Raw genomic sequence first — 20,945 nt, 5'->3', positions numbered from 1 at the left:
CCTTATTGGAATATTTTGTAAAATCGAGAAAATAATTTTATAACAGATATTTACATGATGTGAAATATAAAATATGATTTTATTTATTTATCAATTTATTGTCATTTAGTTTTTCAATTGGACGCATTTTTGAATGCCTCATTGATATTGGAATGTAATCAGTCATTCCAATTCCATTGTCCAATTTCATCATGTTATTACGCCATAATCTGTCATGGTAAGTTTCGGATGTTTTGTGGTTTGGAAGAACTAATGTGTCACACCGTAGACTTAAACATGGAGCAAAAAGATTATGAAGATGAAGGACTTCCACCTGGATGAGATAACACATATCAACTAAAAGAAGTGGAACATATGCTTACACCACAACTCTTTCAGCAAGTTCATCAGGTGGTGGAATTTGACATATATCAACCAAAAGAGGGCAATGTATGTAATTTGGATCATCAAAATACAAAATACCAATGTCTATTTATTTTTTTACCGTGTTTGCAAATGGACGAATTGTAGAGAATAACAACATATTTTATTATGGCTACCAATTAAGACGATGTATTATAGTTGCATACAAAAACAACATCTTCCAACCCCGCAATGCGGGGGACACATCTAGTTTGTAAAAGAGAGATAAGATATCTTATTTTAATACTTCATTAACTTTTAACCAAAACTATAGGGGCTAGTTTGTAAATATGATAAAGCGGGGAAGAAATCCCGACGAAAATCATCTACGTTCAGTGTACATATTGCGAGATCTCCTCCCTTAGCCCCACCAACCATTTCATTCTTGAATTGAATCCCGAGGCTGAGAAGAACTCTAGAGTTTTTCAACAAGAAGGAGCTTCTGAGTCGTTTTCGCAGATCGAGGAGAGAATTTGCTGTGTGTTATTCGACGAAAAACAAGTGGAAAATGTCTGAAATTGGCACTGAAAATCTGTTCTCCTATCTTTCCGACGATGTTGTTCTAAACATATTTTTCAAGATCGCAGATGATCCTCGCAACTGGTCTCGTCTCGCTTGCGTGTGTACTAAATTCTCGAATATGGTTCGCACGATTTGCTGGAAAACCAAATGCCATGAGACAATCCCTTCCGTCGTCTCCGATCTCCTCCAATCGAACACTCCAATCACCTCTTCCATCTCTCCTCCTGGCGGCTGGGCGTCCCTTCACAAGCTTTCCGTTTGCTGCCCTGGCCTCCTCCACTCTGGCGTCCTCCTCGAAAATTCAGATCTCGGGCTCGAACGCGAACTAGGTCCAGATGAAAACTATCATGAAACTAATCTGTTTCAACCGGGTAAATCCGTATCAAATCCTTCTTGTTCTAGAATTGCTGACGATGATAAGATGAAAGAGCTAAAACGTTCCGTTAACAGCTCTGATTGTTCTTGGTCTTTGTACGACGATCTCTACTATGATTCTGCTTACGGTAATGTTTGCCATAAATCCGAGGAGGTTTCTGAAGAAGGAACAGAAGGCAACGACGGCATTGTTGTTGTTGTTGATTTTGGTGTCTGTAAACGAAGAAAAATTTGTAGATCTTCAAGGTCCCATTTGGCATCTGGTGCTTGGAATTTGAGCCGTGAGCAAGGAAATAAATTGTTGGCAAGTCGATTCAGGGGTGATTGTTTATACATTTGTGATTGGCCTGGTTGTGTGCACATCGAGGAGAAGCGTAATTACATGCTTTTTAGGGGGGTGTTCAAGGATTTTAAGAGATCTAGGGTTTGGAGGACGATTAAAGATGGGAATCGCAGCAGAATTGATTTGAATTGTGCTTATTGTTCTATTAGTCAAGTGTATGACTTGCATGCGGCTTTCTGTTTGCGGCCTGCGTATGGGTTTCATGACGATGGGGAGCCAGTTGTTCGAGCTTATGTTTGTGAGAATGGGCATGTATCTGGTGCGTGGACCGATTGGCCCTTGTACACGTAAAAATTTAAAATGCTCAATCCATATCCAATGCTCTCCTTCTTTCTTTCTTTCACTTGGATGCATCGATTATTTCCAAGCTCATATCATTTACTAAATTAGAGATGAATTTTGACTTTTGAGTTTGAGCCTATATTATATACAGTATATGTTATCAGTTAGATGCTTCTGTCTTGCCATTCCGTGCCTTGAATTATTCTCAACAATGGCAATGTGCAAGCAGCAAGCTTTAGAAATGGATTCACATATTGTCAGTTTTTATGTTTAAGTGTGTGCAGGAATCATCCATCCAGATTGCATGTTTTATGTAAGGGATTATTGCCACCCAGATTTTGTTTGTTGTTCATAGATTACATCCCTCATCCTTCATCTTTATTTGGTTTGGTGGGATCAACATATTAACATATGATCTTAATTTCACCCTCAGAAATCAGAATAGATATGTCGGTACCGAGATTTCTGGCTCCACAATTAGTAAGGTCATACTCATATTAATTTTAATTTTACCAACTTGCAAAACATACATTTCGATTCGTAAGGCCTAAGCATCTTATTGAAAAACATATCAAAACAATTATTTTTTCATATGGACTGAACAGGTGGAATAATTGCATCCCCTAGTCGCTTAGTAAAACCATCAATTTTCATGCATGTAAATTTTGTAAGTTCAAAATTTTTAAATATTCAAAACATTTGATACCTAAAACTTATATTTAAATGCTTAAAGTTTCATTTTTAGATTGATCTGCAAAACAAAACTGAGAGCAATAGCAAAAGGTTTTCAAGAGAACTAATTAACTGAAGCAGGTTTTATTAAGATAATGACAATCGACTATAATTAAGATGTTTATAGTGCAAATACAAAATAATACATACACAAATATTTGAAGTTGCAGGTAGTTTTAGTAAGGAAATACATACCAATAATTTCTTAAATCTTCAACCTAACAAATACTAAGCAATATCAATGGTAGAAGTCCCAGATTTGGAAGAATAATAATGTTCAGTTCAATCCTCTCAATGTTTGGTCTTGGGCTTCTTCACTATCATCACGGTGCAATGGGCATGATGAGTAACATAGTCACTAACACTTCCCAAAACCGCCCTACAAAAAACCAAAAAACAAAAACACTAGTTTTGTAGGGTGTTAAAATACTTTGGGTGATAGAATGCATTCCCAAATCCATCTGATCAAAACTGCAATTAGTTTCCAACAGTTGAGTTGATGCATACATAAGTGAAAAGTAAACAAGATTACCTTTTAATTGCTCCATAACCATGGCTACCAACTACCAATATGGTGGCATGGTGCCTCTCTACAGCTTCACATAGAACGTTCCTAGCATCGCCTTCCACAATTTCCACACTCACATCATCTACCTACAATACAAAATCATCAAAATCTTTTACAAACGATCCAAACAATTAAAATGAAATCAAACATTTCAACCAAAATTTTCAGATGCGTTACTGTTACGGCCTAGGGTTACTTTATAGTTTATACTCAAAGTTCCGTTTTGTTAGCGAGTTGAGACATCGAACGAAAAGATGAAACAAAGTACAAACCGATTTCGAATGGCAAAGCTCTTTTGCCCTTTCCACAACTCGAGCAGCGATCTTCTTCAAATCCGCATCCACAAACGGAAAAACATCCGCCGCTCCTGAATTCAATAGACAATGGTATGCGATTAAACAAATTTATTAGCATCCAATTCCAAGACACAGAAAAGTAGTGGTATCAAGTGTCAGATCAATTGATTCACCAGGACCCGCGAATCCGATTGCAGAAGTAGGAGAAGGTTTGGAGTGAACGACGATTAGTTTGAAGGGAGAATTGGGAGCAGATGGAGTTAGGAAGTGATCCAAAGTCCACTCAAGTGCGTAAAAGCTATGCTCGCTGTCATCTACTCCGACGATCATCACCGGCACCGGTTTCTGTTCCGCTTCCATTTTTCACACTTTAGCTTTAGCTTTAGGTTTAGCTTCGTTCGCTGCATTTATATACTCTCGTCTCTACAAATACCTGTGCTGTGCAATGTGCATACGTAATTCCAGAATAGCCGAGATCGGACTTATTCCACGGAGAGTTAACGCCGTTACTTATAAATGACGATGATTTGACGCCGGTGGACCCCACAGCACTTCGTATGGAAATCGGTCACCACTTCCTTGCATATATTCGTGGGGCTCACAAGTCACAGCCTCGTTTGGAAACTGAACACCGCACTTACATAATTAATACTGTTATCTTAGTAATAATGATAATGATAATGTCAAATAAACATAAACAGTTATCAATGAGCCTAAGTGCTCTACAGACCAGTTTTTGTGCGCGTGATTGTATAACAAGAAACCGTTCATTAATTTTAATTTTTTTTTTATAGAAATTCAAAGATTTTATAAGTAATTTAAAGGTATGTCACTAAATATTTTCAACATAAAAAAGCTAAATTAAAAAAATTAGATGGGTCATTGGACCCACCTTAGTTACATATAGACTCGGGACAACATACGTGTAATATCTGTCTTTCGTAACAGTTTATTTTCTGTAAGATTTCAGGTTATAAAATCTCTGTGTGTTCTGTGCGGTTCAGTATTTGACTTGCCTCTTTAAACCTCTCCAGTTTTTATTTTTTCAAGTGATTTTTTTTATAAATTTTGTATAACTTATTTTTTTTTTAACTTTGATTTTTTTTTGTTATACTTTGATTTACGGATTTTATACAATTTCTTTTTATAGTTTTCATAATTTTTTATAATTTAATTTTTTTTTTAAAAAAAAAACTGATTTTTTTAATATTTTTTACCGTTTTAGACTTTCTATTAATAATATTTTCAATTTCGGTTGTATCTTTTAACATGTTAATTCTTTTACGAACTTTGTAAACATTATTTGCAATATTTTTTTAATTTTTTAATTATTTTCTTTTTATGTTTTTTAAAATTAGTTTTTTTTTCTAGAATAAAACTGATAGCTTCTTTTATATTTTTTTTAGAATATTTGTATTTTTGTTTTTTTTTTTAATGTTCTTTTTAATATTCTTTCAATGTTTTAAGACCAAAATTTTTAAAATTTCAGTGTTGAAACTATTTTCAGTTTATAAAATTAGTTTATTTAAATTTTAGTTTACTGCAACAGTTTGCAGATGTTAAAAAACAAACATGTTTCTTATTGCAGATTGCAGTCGTTTGCTCCACTTCTTTTGCTGCAGAGGTGATCTGCAGACTTCATGAATTTTCGTTTCAAAAAACAAACAACACCTAAAAGTCGATATCAACTGACAAAATTTAATAACTGAATGGACGTGTAAAAATTGACGAACAGATGACGATCTATACATAACTTTTTTTAGTCATAGAACAATTTATAATTTATCTAATTATATAATACAAACATCTGTTGTGTACAGATCACCATAACTCATACAATGATTAGATTATTAGTTTTTTTTTTTTTTTTTGAGTAATGTTATCCTTCTAGTTTCACATTTTGAAGTTAGAAAACAATTGTAATTGTTCTATGCATAATTTTAGGTATAACTATTAATGGAGCGAGTTTTTATATTTTTCAATCAATCAAATATTAATTGTACAAAAAACAAAATACATAGTTACGTATTAATTATTTTCTTTTTACTAATGGCAGAAATCCAATTTCTTGCCGGCAAGTTTACTAAGCATGAAAATATCATTTTCATATATTTTGGAAGCGTAAAGACAAATAGACGTGTTTCTCCTATCCTATATATATATATATATATATATATATATATATATATATATATATATATATATATATATATATATATATATATATATATATATATATATATATATATATATATATATTAGTTGTAAAACTCATTTATTATATAAGTTTATTAGAAAAAAAAAACAAACATGAAAATCTAACAATTTACAAAATTTAAATTTATAAGAAAAGGTAAAATATTTAATTATTAAAATTGAAATGCTTATTTATCTTTTAAATTTAAAGATTAAACTAATAATTTAAATAAATAAACAACTAAAATAATTGGATTTAATTTAGAAATTTGGAACTTATAAGGAAAATTGCATTAATGAGTTGGATATACATTTATTATTACATTTAAGTATTATATGCAATTTAAAAAAATTGAAAAGAAAGCCACAAAATATAATTTAATTTAAATTTATCGAAAAATGACATGTGACATAATGCATAAGAGGATGACAAGTGGTAAATTATTTAGGGAGGATGTTAGTTTATAACCTGTGGGAGCCACAATTGCAAAATTAATTAAACTTTCATAGTAAAAAGTCAAAATTTTTAATCAATTATTTTAAATAAATTATAAATTAAGAGATATTTTTTATTATATAAAATTATAATCATTGATTTAAATAAATACGTGACATTATAATCTATATTAATTTTATTTTAATTTTTATTATAATATTATTAATTTAATATAATTAGAGTGGAAGATTTAAAATTTGAAATTGAGAATCAATAGGTTGACAAATGACATGTCATTAATTATGAGGCCAAATAGGATGACACATGGCAAAAAGAGAATAAACTTATTCTTTTACTAGTTGTGAGACCTATGTTTTACATGTGTTAATTTAAAAAAAAAAACTTAAATATAAAAGGTCTAAATATTTGAAAACTTTGAATTTATAAGAAGATAAGAAAAATAATGAATTATTATAATAAAAATGTTTTTTATCTTTTAAATTTAGACAAATAATTTAAATAAATAAACAAAAGAAACTAATGAGTTTTAATTTTAAGAATTTTGAAATTAAAAAGTAAGTTCATTAATGAAATTGATATCTATTTATTAATACATTTATTACAATTATTACATTAAAATATTTTATGAAATTTAATAAAATATAAAAACTTATAAAATGACATGTGAAAAAAAATTAATTCAAAATAACCACAAAATGACATTTGGCATATTGAATAAGAGTATGACAAATAGCAAAAAAAATATTCATTTATTAGAGAGGATTAGAATAGGGAGATATATCTTCATTCTTATTAAAAACCTCTCCTAGAAGCCACATGTCCATCATTTAGACATGCCTTCTGCCACGTGTCCATCTCTCCAACAATTTTCTTTATTTTCTCCCGCCCAATTCATCATTCAATATAAATATAAAATCTGTAATCAAATATGTATCCCTATAATTCAGCTGCCGAATTTGGTGCAGTTTTTGTTTTCATCATCTCTATTCCTAAACATCATTGTTTAATTTTTAAATATAGGATTCCATACCAATTCATCTTTTAGACCTTCCTTTTGAAGTTGTCGATCCTTAAATATCGCCAATCCCTTATTTTTCTTCGTTATTTCCTTTTTTCAACCCTAATCTTTTTTTTCCCTCTCTATTAATGGCTGGGATTGCAAGGAACTACTCTGAATGGTTTCTATTATAGGTTTTCCTTGATTTGTTGTTGATTTGTCTAATACACGTGAATGGTGTTGTTGCAGCTTAGGTTTTGTATGAAATTTAAGATTCAACTGATTAGTGATCTGCTTATTTCAAGGTTTGTAATTTTTCATGTTCGTATTAATCTTCTTGATAACAACTATTTCTTCTTTGACTTTTAATTCAAAATTTGAAGCTTTGGATATGTTTAGATTGAAAAAAATTGAATGATAGTATGAATAAGGAAAAAAAACCAATGATATGTTGTTAAAATGTGACAAGTTTGATTATGCAAACCAATGATATGTTGTTAAAATGTGACAAGTTTGATTATGCACACCAAGTACTCAATGAAATGCTTAAACAAGATCTTATTTTTAATTCGTTTTAAATGCTATTAGATAGGAAGAAACTAATTCAACCATTTATCTGCTTGAGGCCCTTAAGAGATATGGCAGTGTTGGCAATTAGTAATATGTCAAACGAACATTGGAATGACAATTAAAAAAGATTATAAAAACATGTTGATGTTTGGAACCATTTTATAATAATAACAACCAATAAAGAAGTATTTTAAAAAGAATATTTATTAACAAATTTAAATGAGGTTCTCATAATCACACCTATAAAGTATCTAGGGATGTCAAAAAGTCCCGTGGAACCCCGATCCCGCGAGGGCCCCATCCTGTATGGGGACATTTGTTGAAAAAAATCGGGGACGGGGGCAGGGGCGGGGGCAAGGTTAACCCCTGTTTTAATTTCGGGGGCGGGGCAGGGGTTGGTAGTCTCGTCCCGAAACCCCCGTGGGGCCCTGTTAATAAATTATATAAATTGATATATGTTAATCATATAAGTATAATAAACAAAAAAAATGATTTTTACGTACAAAAATTCAACAAAAAACATGTTTTTAAGTTGTTTGTAACATGTAAAATTATTTTATAAATATCTATTTGTTATCCAAAAAATAGTTTCTTTTAGCCCAAACAAGAACTTATTTTAGCCCAAATAAGTTAGCCCAAAATCAATCGGGGGCGGGGGAACGGGGGCGGGGGCACGAGAAAATTTTGGGGGCAAGGGCGGGGGATGCAATCCCCGTCCCGTTGACATCCCTAAAAGTATCAGACTCTCGTAACCAAATTCAAAGGTTTTCACCTTATTGTGTTGTTTTAGTTAATAACTTCTCAAACGATAAAACTTATAAAATTAGTAATGATTTTGAAAAAAGAACCAACTTAAAAGACCAGTGCCATCTTGACCAATAACAAAAGGGCATTTTGGTCCATATAGTATTATTTTAGTAGGCATTGTTATATTTTTTACGGAGAGTTATGTATAAAAGTTGCAATTCATTTAATTTTATTTAGAAAAATAAATGCTATAAAATCCATTTATTAAAAAGTTTATATCGTTGCATTGACATGAAATACTAAAACGGGTTGATGTCTTTATCACATGAGGCAAATTAAAATGAAAATAATAACTTTGAAAAATAGGTCAAATATATGTAGCATTCAAATTTTAAAAATTTAAATGCTAGAAAAGAGTAACATACTTTCATTTAATTGTCACAGTTTAGTTTCTTCTTGTGATTTTAAGTAGCATAATTTTATTCTAATTTTGTTTATTGACAGGGAACGCCACTACGAAACCCATTGAAGGCTCCATGTTGACGATCTTGAGGTATTTGGAATATAGTTTTATATATTTCAATATGAGTAATATGATAAGAAAAAGAAGTAACTGATGAAAACTCCATTGATTTACATAATGAAGCTCTGAAAGCTAATTACAGAGTACAACCAACAGAATGAAATTTACGTCTAATTATCGCTGTTTTAACAACCTCTATATATTTACAGATCTAACCTTCATGAATCTAAATATTTACAGAATAGACCCTGAGATAAAATGTAATATCCTCCCCTCAAGTTGTACCTCCATGAATGTCTTGGAGGTTCAACTTGGATAACAGATACTGAAACTGTGGCCCACATAGTCCTTTTGTGAAAATATCCGTTGTTTGTTGTTTTGTTGAAACATGTTTTGGGAGAACAAATCCAAGTTTGAATTGATCACGAACAATGTGACAATCAATGTCTAAGTGCTTGGTTCTTTCGTGAAATATTGGATTTTTAGTAATGTGTATTGCTGCTTTGTTGTCACACCATAAATCCACCGGAATTTTCAACTCAATCTTCAAATCCTTTAAAAGGTAACTAATCCATAAGAGTTCACATACGGTTGCAGCTAAGCTTCTATATTCTGCTTCACAAGACGATTTTGATACAATTTTCTGCTTTTTAGTTTTCCAGGACACCAATGAACTTCCAATGAAGATACAAAAACCTGTTAATGATCTTCTTGTATCACTGCAACTTGCCCAATCTGAGTCACTAAATGCAGTTATGTTATTTATTGCTGAATTTGCTTCAAAAAACAACCCCTTTGAGGGACAACTTTTCAAATACTTTAACACATGTATTGCAGCCTTCCAATGTACCGTGGTTGGAGTATGTAAGAACTGGCTCAATTGTTGTACAACATGACTTATGTCTGGCCTTGTGAAATTGAGATACAAAAGTTTTCCAACTAACTTCCTATATATCTCTGGATCTTTCAAAGTCTCCCCACCTTCTGTACTCAATTTTATGTTTTTGATTGTTGGACTTGATACCGGTTTTGCCCCTGTTAATCCTGTCTCAGATAATATGTCCAATACATATTTTCTTTGATTTACATATAGCCCTTTTTCAGTTCTGAGTAATTCAATACCCAAAAAATAGCTTGCATCCCCCAAATCTTTACTTGTGAATGCTGCATGTAAATGATCTTTGACCTTGTGAATTTCTTCCTTATTTGGTCCAGTGATTAGAACATCATCAACATAAACGACTAATGCCACAAATGTTTCGCCTTTACCTTTTGTGAACAAACAATGATCATGTGAAGATTGTTTAAAATCAATTTCCAACAACTTATTGCAGAATTCCAAATGTCATTGTCTACTGGCTTGTTTCAGGCCATAGAGAGATTTGTTGAGCTTGCAAACCTCTCCTTTTTTTGCTTTTCCATACCCTTGAGGAGGTTGTAGATACACCTCTTCATCTAGAAATCCATGCAAGAAAGCATTATTGATGTCCAATTGATTTAATAACCAACCTCTTGATGTAGATAAAGCCAATAAAATTCTAACTGTAACCACTTTAGCTACAGGAGAAAAACTGTCAAGGTAATCAATTCCATAAATTTGATTATACCCCTTTGCAATTAGTCTTGCTTTATACCTTTCAACTGACCATCTGGATTAAGTTTAACTTTGTAAACCCATTTTGAACCGATCGCTTTCTTGTTTTGTGGAAAGGGCATAACTGTCCATGTCTGATTGTTTTCAAGTGCATCTAACTCTTTATTCATTGCTTTGACCCATTCTTCATTTCTGCAGGCTTCATTATAACTTGTGGGTTCTTGAATTTGAGAAATGGGGGATAAGAGGCCTTTATGTGTTTGGGTTAATAAAGCTGAATGATAATAAGGGTATGTAGGAGGAAAATGAGGAGATGTGAATTGCTTGGTATTTGAGGTTGTAGCATCAATAGTGTTATAATGCATAATATAATCATTATGCCAAGAGGGTTTCTTTCTTTCTCTTAAACCAAAACGAAGATTGTCTGCTACAGGAACATTTTGGTGATTTTCATTATCAATATCATTTTCTTCAGCATACATGTCTTCTTCACCTTCTTGTTGTTCTGGAAAGTTGAAGTGTTCATCTTCATTGATAATATTAAACTCATATGGATCATAATCATTTGCTGGAATGAAATCATTTGCACACACTTCAAAATCTTCAATTTCATTCGGAATGACTAATTTTTCACCACTTGAATTTTCTTTTATGCTCTTGTAAGGAAACAATGACTCATAAAAGATGACATCTCTGGACATAATTATCTTTTTGTCTTGTAAATCATAGAGTTTGTATGCCTTCTGTCCATGATTATAACCAATAAAACAACACATTGTAGCTCTTTTTTCAAACTTCGTTTTGTGAGGTATGGTATTTGTTGCAAAGCAGAGACACCCAAATACCTTGAGATTATCATATGTAGGATCTTTATTGTATAGCTTCTTATATGGAGTTGACCAATTTAAAACTTGTGTAGGAGTAATGTTGATGATATAGGTAGCCATCAAAATAGCATGTCCCCAAAAATGGATTGGTAATTTTGAAGAAAACATTAAAGATCTTGCCACTTGTAACAAAGGTTGGTGTTTTCTCTCAACTCTTCCATTTTGTTGAGGTGAATAAGGAGCAGTTCTTTGATGAACTATTCCTAATGAAGAGAATAAATTTTGACAATTGTGATTGATGAAATCACTTCCATTATCAGTTCTGATAATTTTGACAGTTGTGAGGAATTGATTTTTGACATATACAAAGAAATTAGACAAAGTCAATAAGACTTGAGTTTTGTCAATGAGTAAGAAAGTCCATGTTGATCTAGAAAAATCGTCAACTATTGTTAGGAAATATGATGCTCCTGTGATAGTTTTTGATCTATATGGTCCCCAAAGATCCACGTGAATCAATTTAAAAAAAGAATCAACACAAGAGTCACTAACATGAAATGGAATTCTTTGTTGTTTTGCAAGATGACATGGAATACAAGGAAGTGACTCATCAATAGATTTCTTAGGAATAAAAGTCAAATGACTTAATACAGACTCAGACTATGGCCTAATCTCTTATGCCATATGGAATAACATTCCTTATTCTTGAAATGAGCAACATTACAAAAATTGAATTTCAAATTCTTTGAAAGATTACAAGAATTAAGAATGGACTCTATGTTTGCAGACTCTAAACTAAACTTGTTTAGAACATAGAGATTGCCCATGACCTTTCCAATGCCAATGATTTTAGCAGTTTGAAGGTCCTATAAAACACAATAAACAGGCAGAAAAGTGAATGCAATGTTAGCAGATGTTGCTAATGCTTTCACTGAAAGAAGATTACATGTGAATTGAGGCACATATAATACATTTTTTTAGTACAACTCTAGAGTTAAGAGTTATTAAACCTGTATGAGTAACAGATTTAATAGAACCATTAGGTAAAAAGATAGGGGTATAATTGGAAACAGGAATTGGATGACCAATAAAAGAAAGTTGAGCACACATGTGAGCAGTTGCTCCAGTATCTAGAATCCATGTGTCAACATCAAAATGACTAGTTTTGATGGAATTGAATAAGGAAATATTCATACCTGAAAAGTCACCAAAATGGGACAAATTTGCAAAGTGAGTATCAGGATGTTGGTTGTTCTTCAAGAACTGGGTAAATTGCTGAAACAAATTGTTCAACGACTCGTCACTGTTGGGATTTGCTGATGTTGGTTGAACATTTTCTCCGACTTCATGTAAAGGATTTTCTCTTTGTGCATAAAATGATGTATTGGCCATGTGAGCAGAATTTGACCCAAACTTCTTTTTCTCTTTCAACTCTTTATACCAATCAGGATAACCATGTAGTTTGAAACATACATCCTTAGTATGACCACCAGATTTGCAATGATCACCGTACTTATCAGAATTAATTTTTCCTTTTTGCTCAAATTTGTTCTTTATCTGGAAGGACTTCTTGGTATTGTTGCTATATTTTGGTGTTCTAGCAAGCATTGCGGAAACTTCAGTAGGATTTGCAAAGTTAATTTGTACTTCTCGTTGTTTTTCAACACTAAGTGCCATGGAATATGCTTTATACACACTAGGAAGAGGATCTAGAACCAAGATTTGGTTTCTTAAACTATCATAAGTGTCGTTCAATCCCATAAGAAATTGCATCAATCGTGTAGAAGAGTTATGATCAGAAATAGCTTTTGCAGAGCTACAGGTACATGAAGGAATTTGAACAAGAGAATTCAATTGATCCCATAACTGTTTAAGATTGGTATAATATTTTGAAAGTGATGAATCACCTTGACTGATTGAAGCAATTTGTCGTTGCAATTGATAAATCAACGGACCATTGCTCTCACCGAAGTGTTCTTCTAATTCAAGCCACAATTCTCTTGCACTCTTGCAGTCGTCGAGAAAATGAAGGCTCCGACGATCTCTTTTGAAATTGCGTTCAGAATCCAAGATCTAACCGTACAATCATTACTTATCCATTCATCTTGTTCAGTACCAGCAGATTCTGGTTGTTTCTTGGTTCCATCAACAAATCCGGTTTTCTTCTTAGCTCCGAGAGCTAATTTGATCGAGAATTTCCACTGCATATAGTTTTCATTTCCAGTGAGGAGATTTGAAACAAGAAACATTGTGTTGTCATTTCCTTTTGGATTAAAAACAGATGAAGAAGCACTGTGTACATTCGAGTTTTGAATCGGAATTGAATCCATTTTGATGAACTCTGATCTATAACGAGGATAAGAAAAAAGAAAAAAAAACAACAAAGATCAAAGGATCGTATTCTCTGATACCATTTCAATATGAGTAATATGATAAGAAAAAGAAGTAACTGATGAAAACTCCATTGATTTACATAATGAAGCTCTGAAAGCTAATTACAGAGTACAACCAACAGAATGAAATTTATGTCTAATTAAATCTGTTTTAACAACCTCTACATATTTACAGATCTAACCTTCATGAATCTAAATATTTACATAATAGACCCTGAGATAAAATGTAATACACATCTCTATAAATTGGCTTGAATTATATGTTTCATGACTAACGAGTGTGTTTCCTTTTATTAGGATGACACTAGGTATTTCCTCCTACCAAGCTTCAGTTCTTGAAAAACCCCATTCAAAAGACTAATCTGATAAAAATGCAGTAAAATATTTTTAAATAAGCATTTAGCCCTATTGATTTACTTTATATCTCATCGCCACTCTCCTTTTTCTTTTCACTTTCATTCTTTTTTAATAAAAGACCATCATGCCCTTCAAAAATATATCTATTTTCCATGTTTTGCACTTTCGAATTTCCATTCTATTAGATTAGTAATCTTTAATTGACACATTTTGGAAAATTATTCTACTAAGTATCCAAATTATATGTATATACATTTAGATGCTTAAGCAAATGCTTTTAACTTTTTAATTTATAAAATTTCATTTATTTGGTTATAAACTTCATATGCTTCAATCACAAGCAAAAACTAGAACATGGGCTGCTTCACACAGGCACCTTGTGCACCAAGATAATCACAAGAAGAACTAATTCATGTAACAAGTAGGAAGAAGTGAAACTGTTGGACTGATCACATGAACAAAATGAGAATTGGTGACAGAACAGGGATTAGAACTTTAGCTTACTGATTATACAATAACATCCCCCTCTGGCACATATCACAATATTGTCCGCTTTGGGCCACTCGGCACGAGGACTTCCCAGGGGGTCACCCATCCTGGTACTACTCCCGCTCGAGCACGCTTAACTGCAGAGTTCTTATGGGATGTAACATTCCCCTGACTGATCACATGAACAAAATGAGAATTGGTGACAGAACAGGGATTAGAACTTTAGCTTACTGATTATACTGTAACATCCCCCTCTGGCACATATCACAATATTGTCCGCTTTGGGCCACTCGGCACGAGGACTTCCCAGGGGGTCACCCATCCTGGTACTACTCCCGCCCGAGCATGCTTAACTGCAGAGTTCTTATGGGATGTAACATTCCCCTCTAGCACGTATCACAATATTGTCCGCTTTGGTCCCCTCGGACCGAGGACTTCCCAGGGGGTCACCCATCCTGGTACTACTCCCGCCCGAGCACGCTTAACTGTATAGTTCTTATGAGATCTGCTGCCCTCACGGCTTTAAAATACGTTGTGATAGGGAAGGTATCCACACCCCTTATAAGGAATGCTTAGTTCTCCTTAACCCACTTTCACCCAAGTGGGTTAGATCTGATCCCACATCGGCTGGGAAGGAGAACTAAGCATTCCTTATAAGGGGTGTGGATACCTTCCCTATCACAACGTGTTTTAAAGCCGTGAGGGCAGCAGATCCCATAAGAACTCTGCAGTTAAGCGTGCTCGGGCGGGAGTAGTACCAGGATGGGTGACCCCCTGGAAAGTCTTCGTGCCGAGTGGCCCAAAGCGGACAACATTGTGATACGTGCCAGTGGGGGGTGTTATATATACCTTGCCTACCAAGGTACATGTGAGATAATCTACCTCAAGCACACAGATACGCAGTAAGGAATTGGGGAAAACAGGATACAAAAAATATAATTTGAAAGAACCTAATTAAATAGGTCTACTGGAAAACAGAATCCTAAGCATATCCCAATGATTTACTCAACATTTCTTTCTTTCCAATAATATACCCTTTAAGATAAACCAAACCACAATCTGATACCTTTAATGTTCCTCAAAATGTGATTTACTACTACTATAGGAGCGTTTCTCGGTATAACAACATGCATTTCATTATCTTTTGTCTTATTTCATCCCTTTCTTATATAGCTTCCAACTTTCAAACATTATTTTTTTCGTTGCATCGGTTATTTGTTTGGTAATTTTTTGGTTCTTTTTTTTTTGTTTTCCTATAGTAGCAACATACTTTCAAAAATATGGTTGGTAGGGAATCATACCTGATAAGGAAACAATTTGGGTTTTTTTTTTAAATGAAAACGTACTTTTATCCATTTATATATAGATAAGATATTAATAAACTTAAAATTCAATAAAAGTTTATAATTTGAAAATTTTAGGTTCGGGAAGTTTAGCTTATGACCATTACTTTCCTATTTTAATATATAACTAGCATGTATCCCGCCGCTTCGCGGGCGGCCAAAAGTGGTTATTTATGGTTATTTTAAGTTCGTTACGGTATTACAAATATGAATAACTAAGTTTTACGAATACAAATTATAAATGGAATTATGTAATTAGTAAATATTTTTATAAAATACAACACTTGCAAAAAATAGGTTGCAACCGTTAAAAATACCAACTTAGGTCTTACGAATTAGGTAACATGGGCACATTTTCTTTAAGCTCTCCTACTCCTTGCAAGACTCCATTGATCTAAATGCAAAGCAATAGAAATGTAATAACCAATAAACTTCTGTGAAATCTTTCTTGTAGGAATTTAAACACCTCCCCAACACCCTTCTACATTAATCATTTCATTTTTTTCTGTTTTATCTTTATAAATAAGGTGGGGGTAGGGTGGAGGTGTCCAACCTTCATGGAAAATCTATCCCATCTATAGAAGTTCACACAGTGCCACCACCACCACCACTTAATATTGGCCGATAGTGCTCTACCACCATGCTCTGTTTGAGCCATTATTGCTGCTGTTGGGTTGGTTTCTTCGGGGCGGCCTAACAGTTGGCATCTGTGCTCCAGGCCATTTCTTGCAGAAATCCCACAACATAGATGATAAATCTAATTAACAAAGTAAATGACCAAAATGAGTTTACAGAAAAGTGTAACTTACAAAACATATCATATTTGACCATTGTTAAAACCTTTGGAATCATCTACATACCCCCTTGGGACTGGCCTCCTTCCATATATCATTAGTTGTTTACATGATAAACATTTTTTAAATTAAATCAAATTAATGAAAAAAAACAAAAAAATTAGATCTAATTTGATCCCCATACGGATTTGCTGAAAAGCCACCATAAACATTTTGAAGGATGTAATTCGGGTGAGGCCTGGAATAATGAGGGGTAATATTGTCAAATAAGTGAAAAGTTCAAGGAATTGACTTGTATGTGTATATCAAAAGGCAGTTTAGTGTTAATTTAAACTTTTGAAATGCTTTGCACTGTATCATATAACTCTTCTTATACTTTAATATAAAACTTATTTTAGATCAATTATTACTTTTTTTTCATGACAGTTAGTTTCTGTTGGGGGTATGGTATTATAGAGATGTTACCTTTATTGAAGAAAAAAAGTAAATCAGAATGAGCCAAAAGTGAATGAATTAGATGATAAACTTAGATGGATTCAACATCAATGCACTGCAATATGTCAATCTTGATACCAAAATTTCGTATGGAACCTAATTGAACTCCATCTCTGATTCATATAACTTCCTTTACTCTATCACAAGGAGCATCAACAACTGTCAAAAGCTAAAAAAAAATCAATGAATAGATTTTATGAGTTCATAATGAATAGATAAAGAACCATATTGGTTGAAATATACATATTCATACAAGGCTATTCGAAGAAAGCATACAAACACATACAAAGGAAGAAGGAGATCAAACAATGAAGTAGATTATGATAGGGATGAAGTAGAAACACCCTAGAATAATCCCTTCTACCCATAAAAGTTTAACAATACCGTGTATGCCATCGTTGGTGAAAAAATCTAAAGTTGAAGAACCATATATTGTGAGGAGACAAGTTTTATCACTTCAGTTTTGTTGGGCTCAAGGACCGGCAGTAACTTCACTTCGTGGCACACTGCAAAAGGCACAAAATCAGTGAACTTTCAGTCGAATTTTGCAATTTCAATAAAACCCAGATGAAATTGAACACAAATAGGATGAGTTTGAAATAGCATCTGATGTTCCCGCTTTGCTTTGTAATATAGAGACGACGAACACAACAAACATAAAAAGACAAAAATAGGAGATAACTTGCAATTAAGGAGATAACTCCGCTGGGAAATTAGGAAAGTAAAAAAAAAAAGTTGGTATTGTACTCCACCCGATAAAGATGGAGTAGAATTGTTACCTATTACACGTTACAACTCCTCAATTTCGTGATTCAGAGGCTTAATTTCTTTCAATAGAGAATTTATCTCAGCCTGCCACCATTGTTCATCCCCAATCGACCGGTGGCCTCCCACATCTACCGTCAGTGGCTGAAAAGAAACAGACACTCAGATAAGTGATGGATATGTGTATAGGCAGCCCAAAGTTTTTAAAAAGAAAAACATTTGCAGGAGATTGTGGCAAGAAATCAAACATAAGCTAAAATCAGAACATGATTGAGTCATAAGTGTCGGAGTCGTTGACGAAGTCTGGTTTGGACCTGCTTATATTCCGACATCTGGAAGTTGATAATAGGCGATAATAGCAAAAAGGTGTCGGAAGAAGACATCCCTGGATGTGGAGCAAGGGAAAGAGGTCTGGTGGCGGTGGCGTTGATAGCGATAGACGATGGTGATATTTAATATAAATGAAGGCAGGAGGAGAAGCATGATGTTGATGATGCACGTTTCAACTTGGGTAAACTGAGTAAATGATAAAGTGAGTAAATGAAACCGTAACATAAAAATGAGAACGTGAGTTGAGCGGAGAGGAATCATATACCTTCTGGTACCAGTATTTGAACCAGCAAGTCAGCCGACCCAAAATTGCAAGCCAAGCACCCACCCGAAAAACCCTACTATCCACCGGTCGACCATCATTTCGCCAAAACCCAATGACGACTCAGAAGAAGTGGAAAGATGAAGCAGAGTGGTCGAAAAAGCAAAAAATCTTGTGGAAGAAAACAATAATGGCGAGAGGGATAGAGAGAGTTCTGGAAGGATGGAAGACGATGATGTTTGTTGAGTATATCTGATGTCTTGGTAAAACGGTGGAGAAGACACTGATCCAAATGATAGCGGTGAAGAGAAGATAGAAAAACACGTGTCCACCTTCAGTCTAGCTAATGGACCAAAACCCTCATTAAGTGAACATAAGGAGATCTAAGAGACTAGAGGCTTTATTACCAGAAAAGGATGATGATAAGATGTTGCTTGTGGATCTACAATCTCCGCTTGGATACCTCTAGCTTCTTCTTCTTCTACAAGCTTCAAATCACACAAGGTTAACTTAAAACTGGCTCACAAGCATTGGGGTTTCGAGATCTAGGGTTTGGATAATAGAAGATGGAAATGAGTCCCTGAAGTGAAGATTAAGATGCTTAAATAGGGTGCAAAACACTGAATCTAGGGTTTCCCAAACTCAGACCAACTCGTCGAGTTGGTCCTCCCCAACTCGTCGAGTAGGTCTCTCTACCCGCATGCAAAACAAGTTCCTACTCGTCGAGTTATCCTCCATGGACTCGATGAGTAGACCTCCAATTTGCTTATTATATTTCCTTAATTAGCCATCTGGTTTCTTGTTGTTACAACAACGGACCCCATAGAGGTAGTGGCAAAATCTTGAGGACGAAAACAACTGCCCCTAACTCCAAGTTGTGCGTCGGGTGGTTTGTCTCGTGAGGCTTCAGCTGCCTCAAGACATAGCCGTATTGGCGATAATGTGCCCTCTCTGCATCAATATTGCACCCAAACCCGAGATAGACGCATCGCAGTATACTACAAAATCCTCAACGCCCTTTGGCAGGGCTAAGATCGGCGCCTCGCACAACCTCTGCCTCAAAGTCTCGAACGTTGGCTGCTGATCAGGCCCCCAACGAAATACAACGGCCTTCTTCGTTAGCCGAGTCAGGAGTATCACTATCTTGGAGAAATCTTGTATGAATCTCCGGTAATAGCCTGCTAAACCAAGGAAACTCCGATTCTCAGATGGAGACATCGGAACCTCCCATCTCATCATGGCCTCCACTTTGGCCAGGTCGACCAAAATACCGTTCTGGTTGACAAGGTGCCCCATAAATTGCACCTCGTGCAACCAAAACTCGCACTTGGAGAACTTGGCGTACAAGATCTCCCTCCTTAGGGTATCCAACACCTCTCGCAAGTGCTCCTTGTGCTGCTCCTGCAGCTTGAAGTAAACCAAGATGTCATCAATAAAGACTATCACAGACCAATCCAACATCGGTCTAAATACGCAGTTCACGAGGTCCATGAACGCGGCAGGGGCATTGGTGAGCCCAAAGGGAATCACCACGAACTCGTAATGGCCGTAGCGAGTCCGGAAAGTAGTGTTCGGTACATCCTTATCTCTGACTCTCATCTGGTGATAGCTTGAACGCAAATCGATCTTGGAAAACTAAGATGCCCCCTGAAGCTGTTTGAAGGGATCGTCAATCATCGGGAGTGGGTAACGGTTCTTCACCGTTACCTTATTCAACTCCTGGTAATCTATACACATCCGATGTGACCCATCTTTCTTCTTCACAAACATGATCAGAGCTCCCCAAGGCGAACTACTCGACCTGATAAATCCTTTGTCTAACAGCTCCTGCAGCCGTGTAGACAACTCCTTCATCTTGGGAGGAGCCAACCCATATGGTGCCTTGGCTATTGGAGTCGCACCCAGAACTAGGTCAATCCTGAACTCCACTTGTCTCTCTGGAGGTATCTCAGGCAACTCCTTCGGAAACACATCCGAGTACTCCCGCATATATGACACATCTCTCACGGTTGCCTTACCCGCCTCCCGGGTATCCATAATGTAGGCGACGTAACCTGCTCAACCCCGCTGAAGGTAGCAATATTTTGAAAACCGAACCGGACATTGAATCGGTTGTGTTGCCAGTTCGATGGTTCAACTGGTTCAATCGGTTCAACCGATCCCAAAAACCAGATAAACCGGATATATATATATATATATATATATATATATATATATATATATATATATATATATATATATATCACACACACACACACACATATATATATATATATATATATATAT

The 20,945-nt window shown here is 34.6% G+C and overlaps 1 protein-coding gene, 1 long non-coding RNA gene and 1 pseudogene across 9 annotated transcripts; 1 reads left to right on the top strand and 2 right to left on the bottom strand.

Moving 5' to 3' along the window:
- Positions 1 to 738: 738 nt before the first annotated feature.
- Positions 739 to 2,276, top strand: LOC145055738 (phytochrome A-associated F-box protein pseudogene; annotated as a pseudogene).
- A 448-nt stretch (positions 2,277 to 2,724) lies between these two features.
- On the bottom strand, positions 2,725 to 3,963 carry LOC145055739 (Adenine nucleotide alpha hydrolases-like superfamily protein). Of its 2 annotated transcripts, none has more exons than XM_079004124.1 (4): positions 3,694 to 3,963; positions 3,497 to 3,591; positions 3,189 to 3,310; positions 2,725 to 3,035 (listed from the first exon to the last, which is right to left on the bottom strand). In XM_079004124.1, exons 1-4 carry the CDS (start codon positions 3,878 to 3,880, stop codon positions 2,948 to 2,950), a joined length of 492 nt encoding a protein of 163 aa, XP_078860250.1. In that variant the 5' UTR covers positions 3,881 to 3,963; the 3' UTR covers positions 2,725 to 2,947. The 2 variants fall into 2 exon arrangements, with proteins under 2 accessions (XP_078860250.1, XP_078860251.1); XM_079004125.1 differs by having other exon boundaries at positions 3,700 to 3,953.
- Positions 3,964 to 16,233: 12,270 nt separating this feature from the next.
- Positions 16,234 to 19,047, bottom strand: LOC145055737 (uncharacterized). Of its 7 annotated transcripts, none has more exons than XR_013685327.1 (4): positions 18,663 to 19,047; positions 18,082 to 18,583; positions 16,567 to 17,808; positions 16,234 to 16,407 (listed from the first exon to the last, which is right to left on the bottom strand). It is a non-coding gene; the product is annotated as an uncharacterized LOC145055737 (long non-coding RNA). The 7 variants fall into 7 exon arrangements; XR_013685325.1 differs by having other exon boundaries at positions 16,234 to 17,471; positions 17,687 to 17,808; positions 18,663 to 19,045; XR_013685326.1 differs by having other exon boundaries at positions 16,234 to 17,461; positions 17,687 to 17,808; positions 18,663 to 19,045.
- Positions 19,048 to 20,945: the final 1,898 nt, after the last annotated feature.

Source organism: Lactuca serriola, chromosome 5 (genome assembly GCF_051521515.1).
Source record: "Lactuca serriola cultivar US96UC23 chromosome 5, Lser_US96UC23_V15, whole genome shotgun sequence".
Lineage (NCBI taxonomy): Eukaryota > Viridiplantae > Streptophyta > Magnoliopsida > Asterales > Asteraceae > Lactuca > Lactuca serriola.
Note: the sequence above shows the minus strand (reverse complement) of the source record. Positions and strands in the feature narration are given on the sequence as shown.

What these genes read in the sequence shown, in the direction of transcription:
- LOC145055739 (XM_079004124.1), bottom strand. Translation starts at nt 3,880, where the DNA reads ATGGAAGCGGAACAGAAACCGGTGCCGGTGATGATCGTCGGAGTAGAT. An exon ending in AATCGGATTCGCGGGTCCTG is followed by an intron (nt 3,592 to 3,693) that starts GTGAATCAATTG and finishes TATTGAATTCAG; the next exon opens with GAGCGGCGGATGTTTTTCCG. An exon ending in AGCTTTGCCATTCGAAATCG is followed by an intron (nt 3,311 to 3,496) that starts GTTTGTACTTTG and finishes TTTGTATTGTAG; the next exon opens with GTAGATGATGTGAGTGTGGA.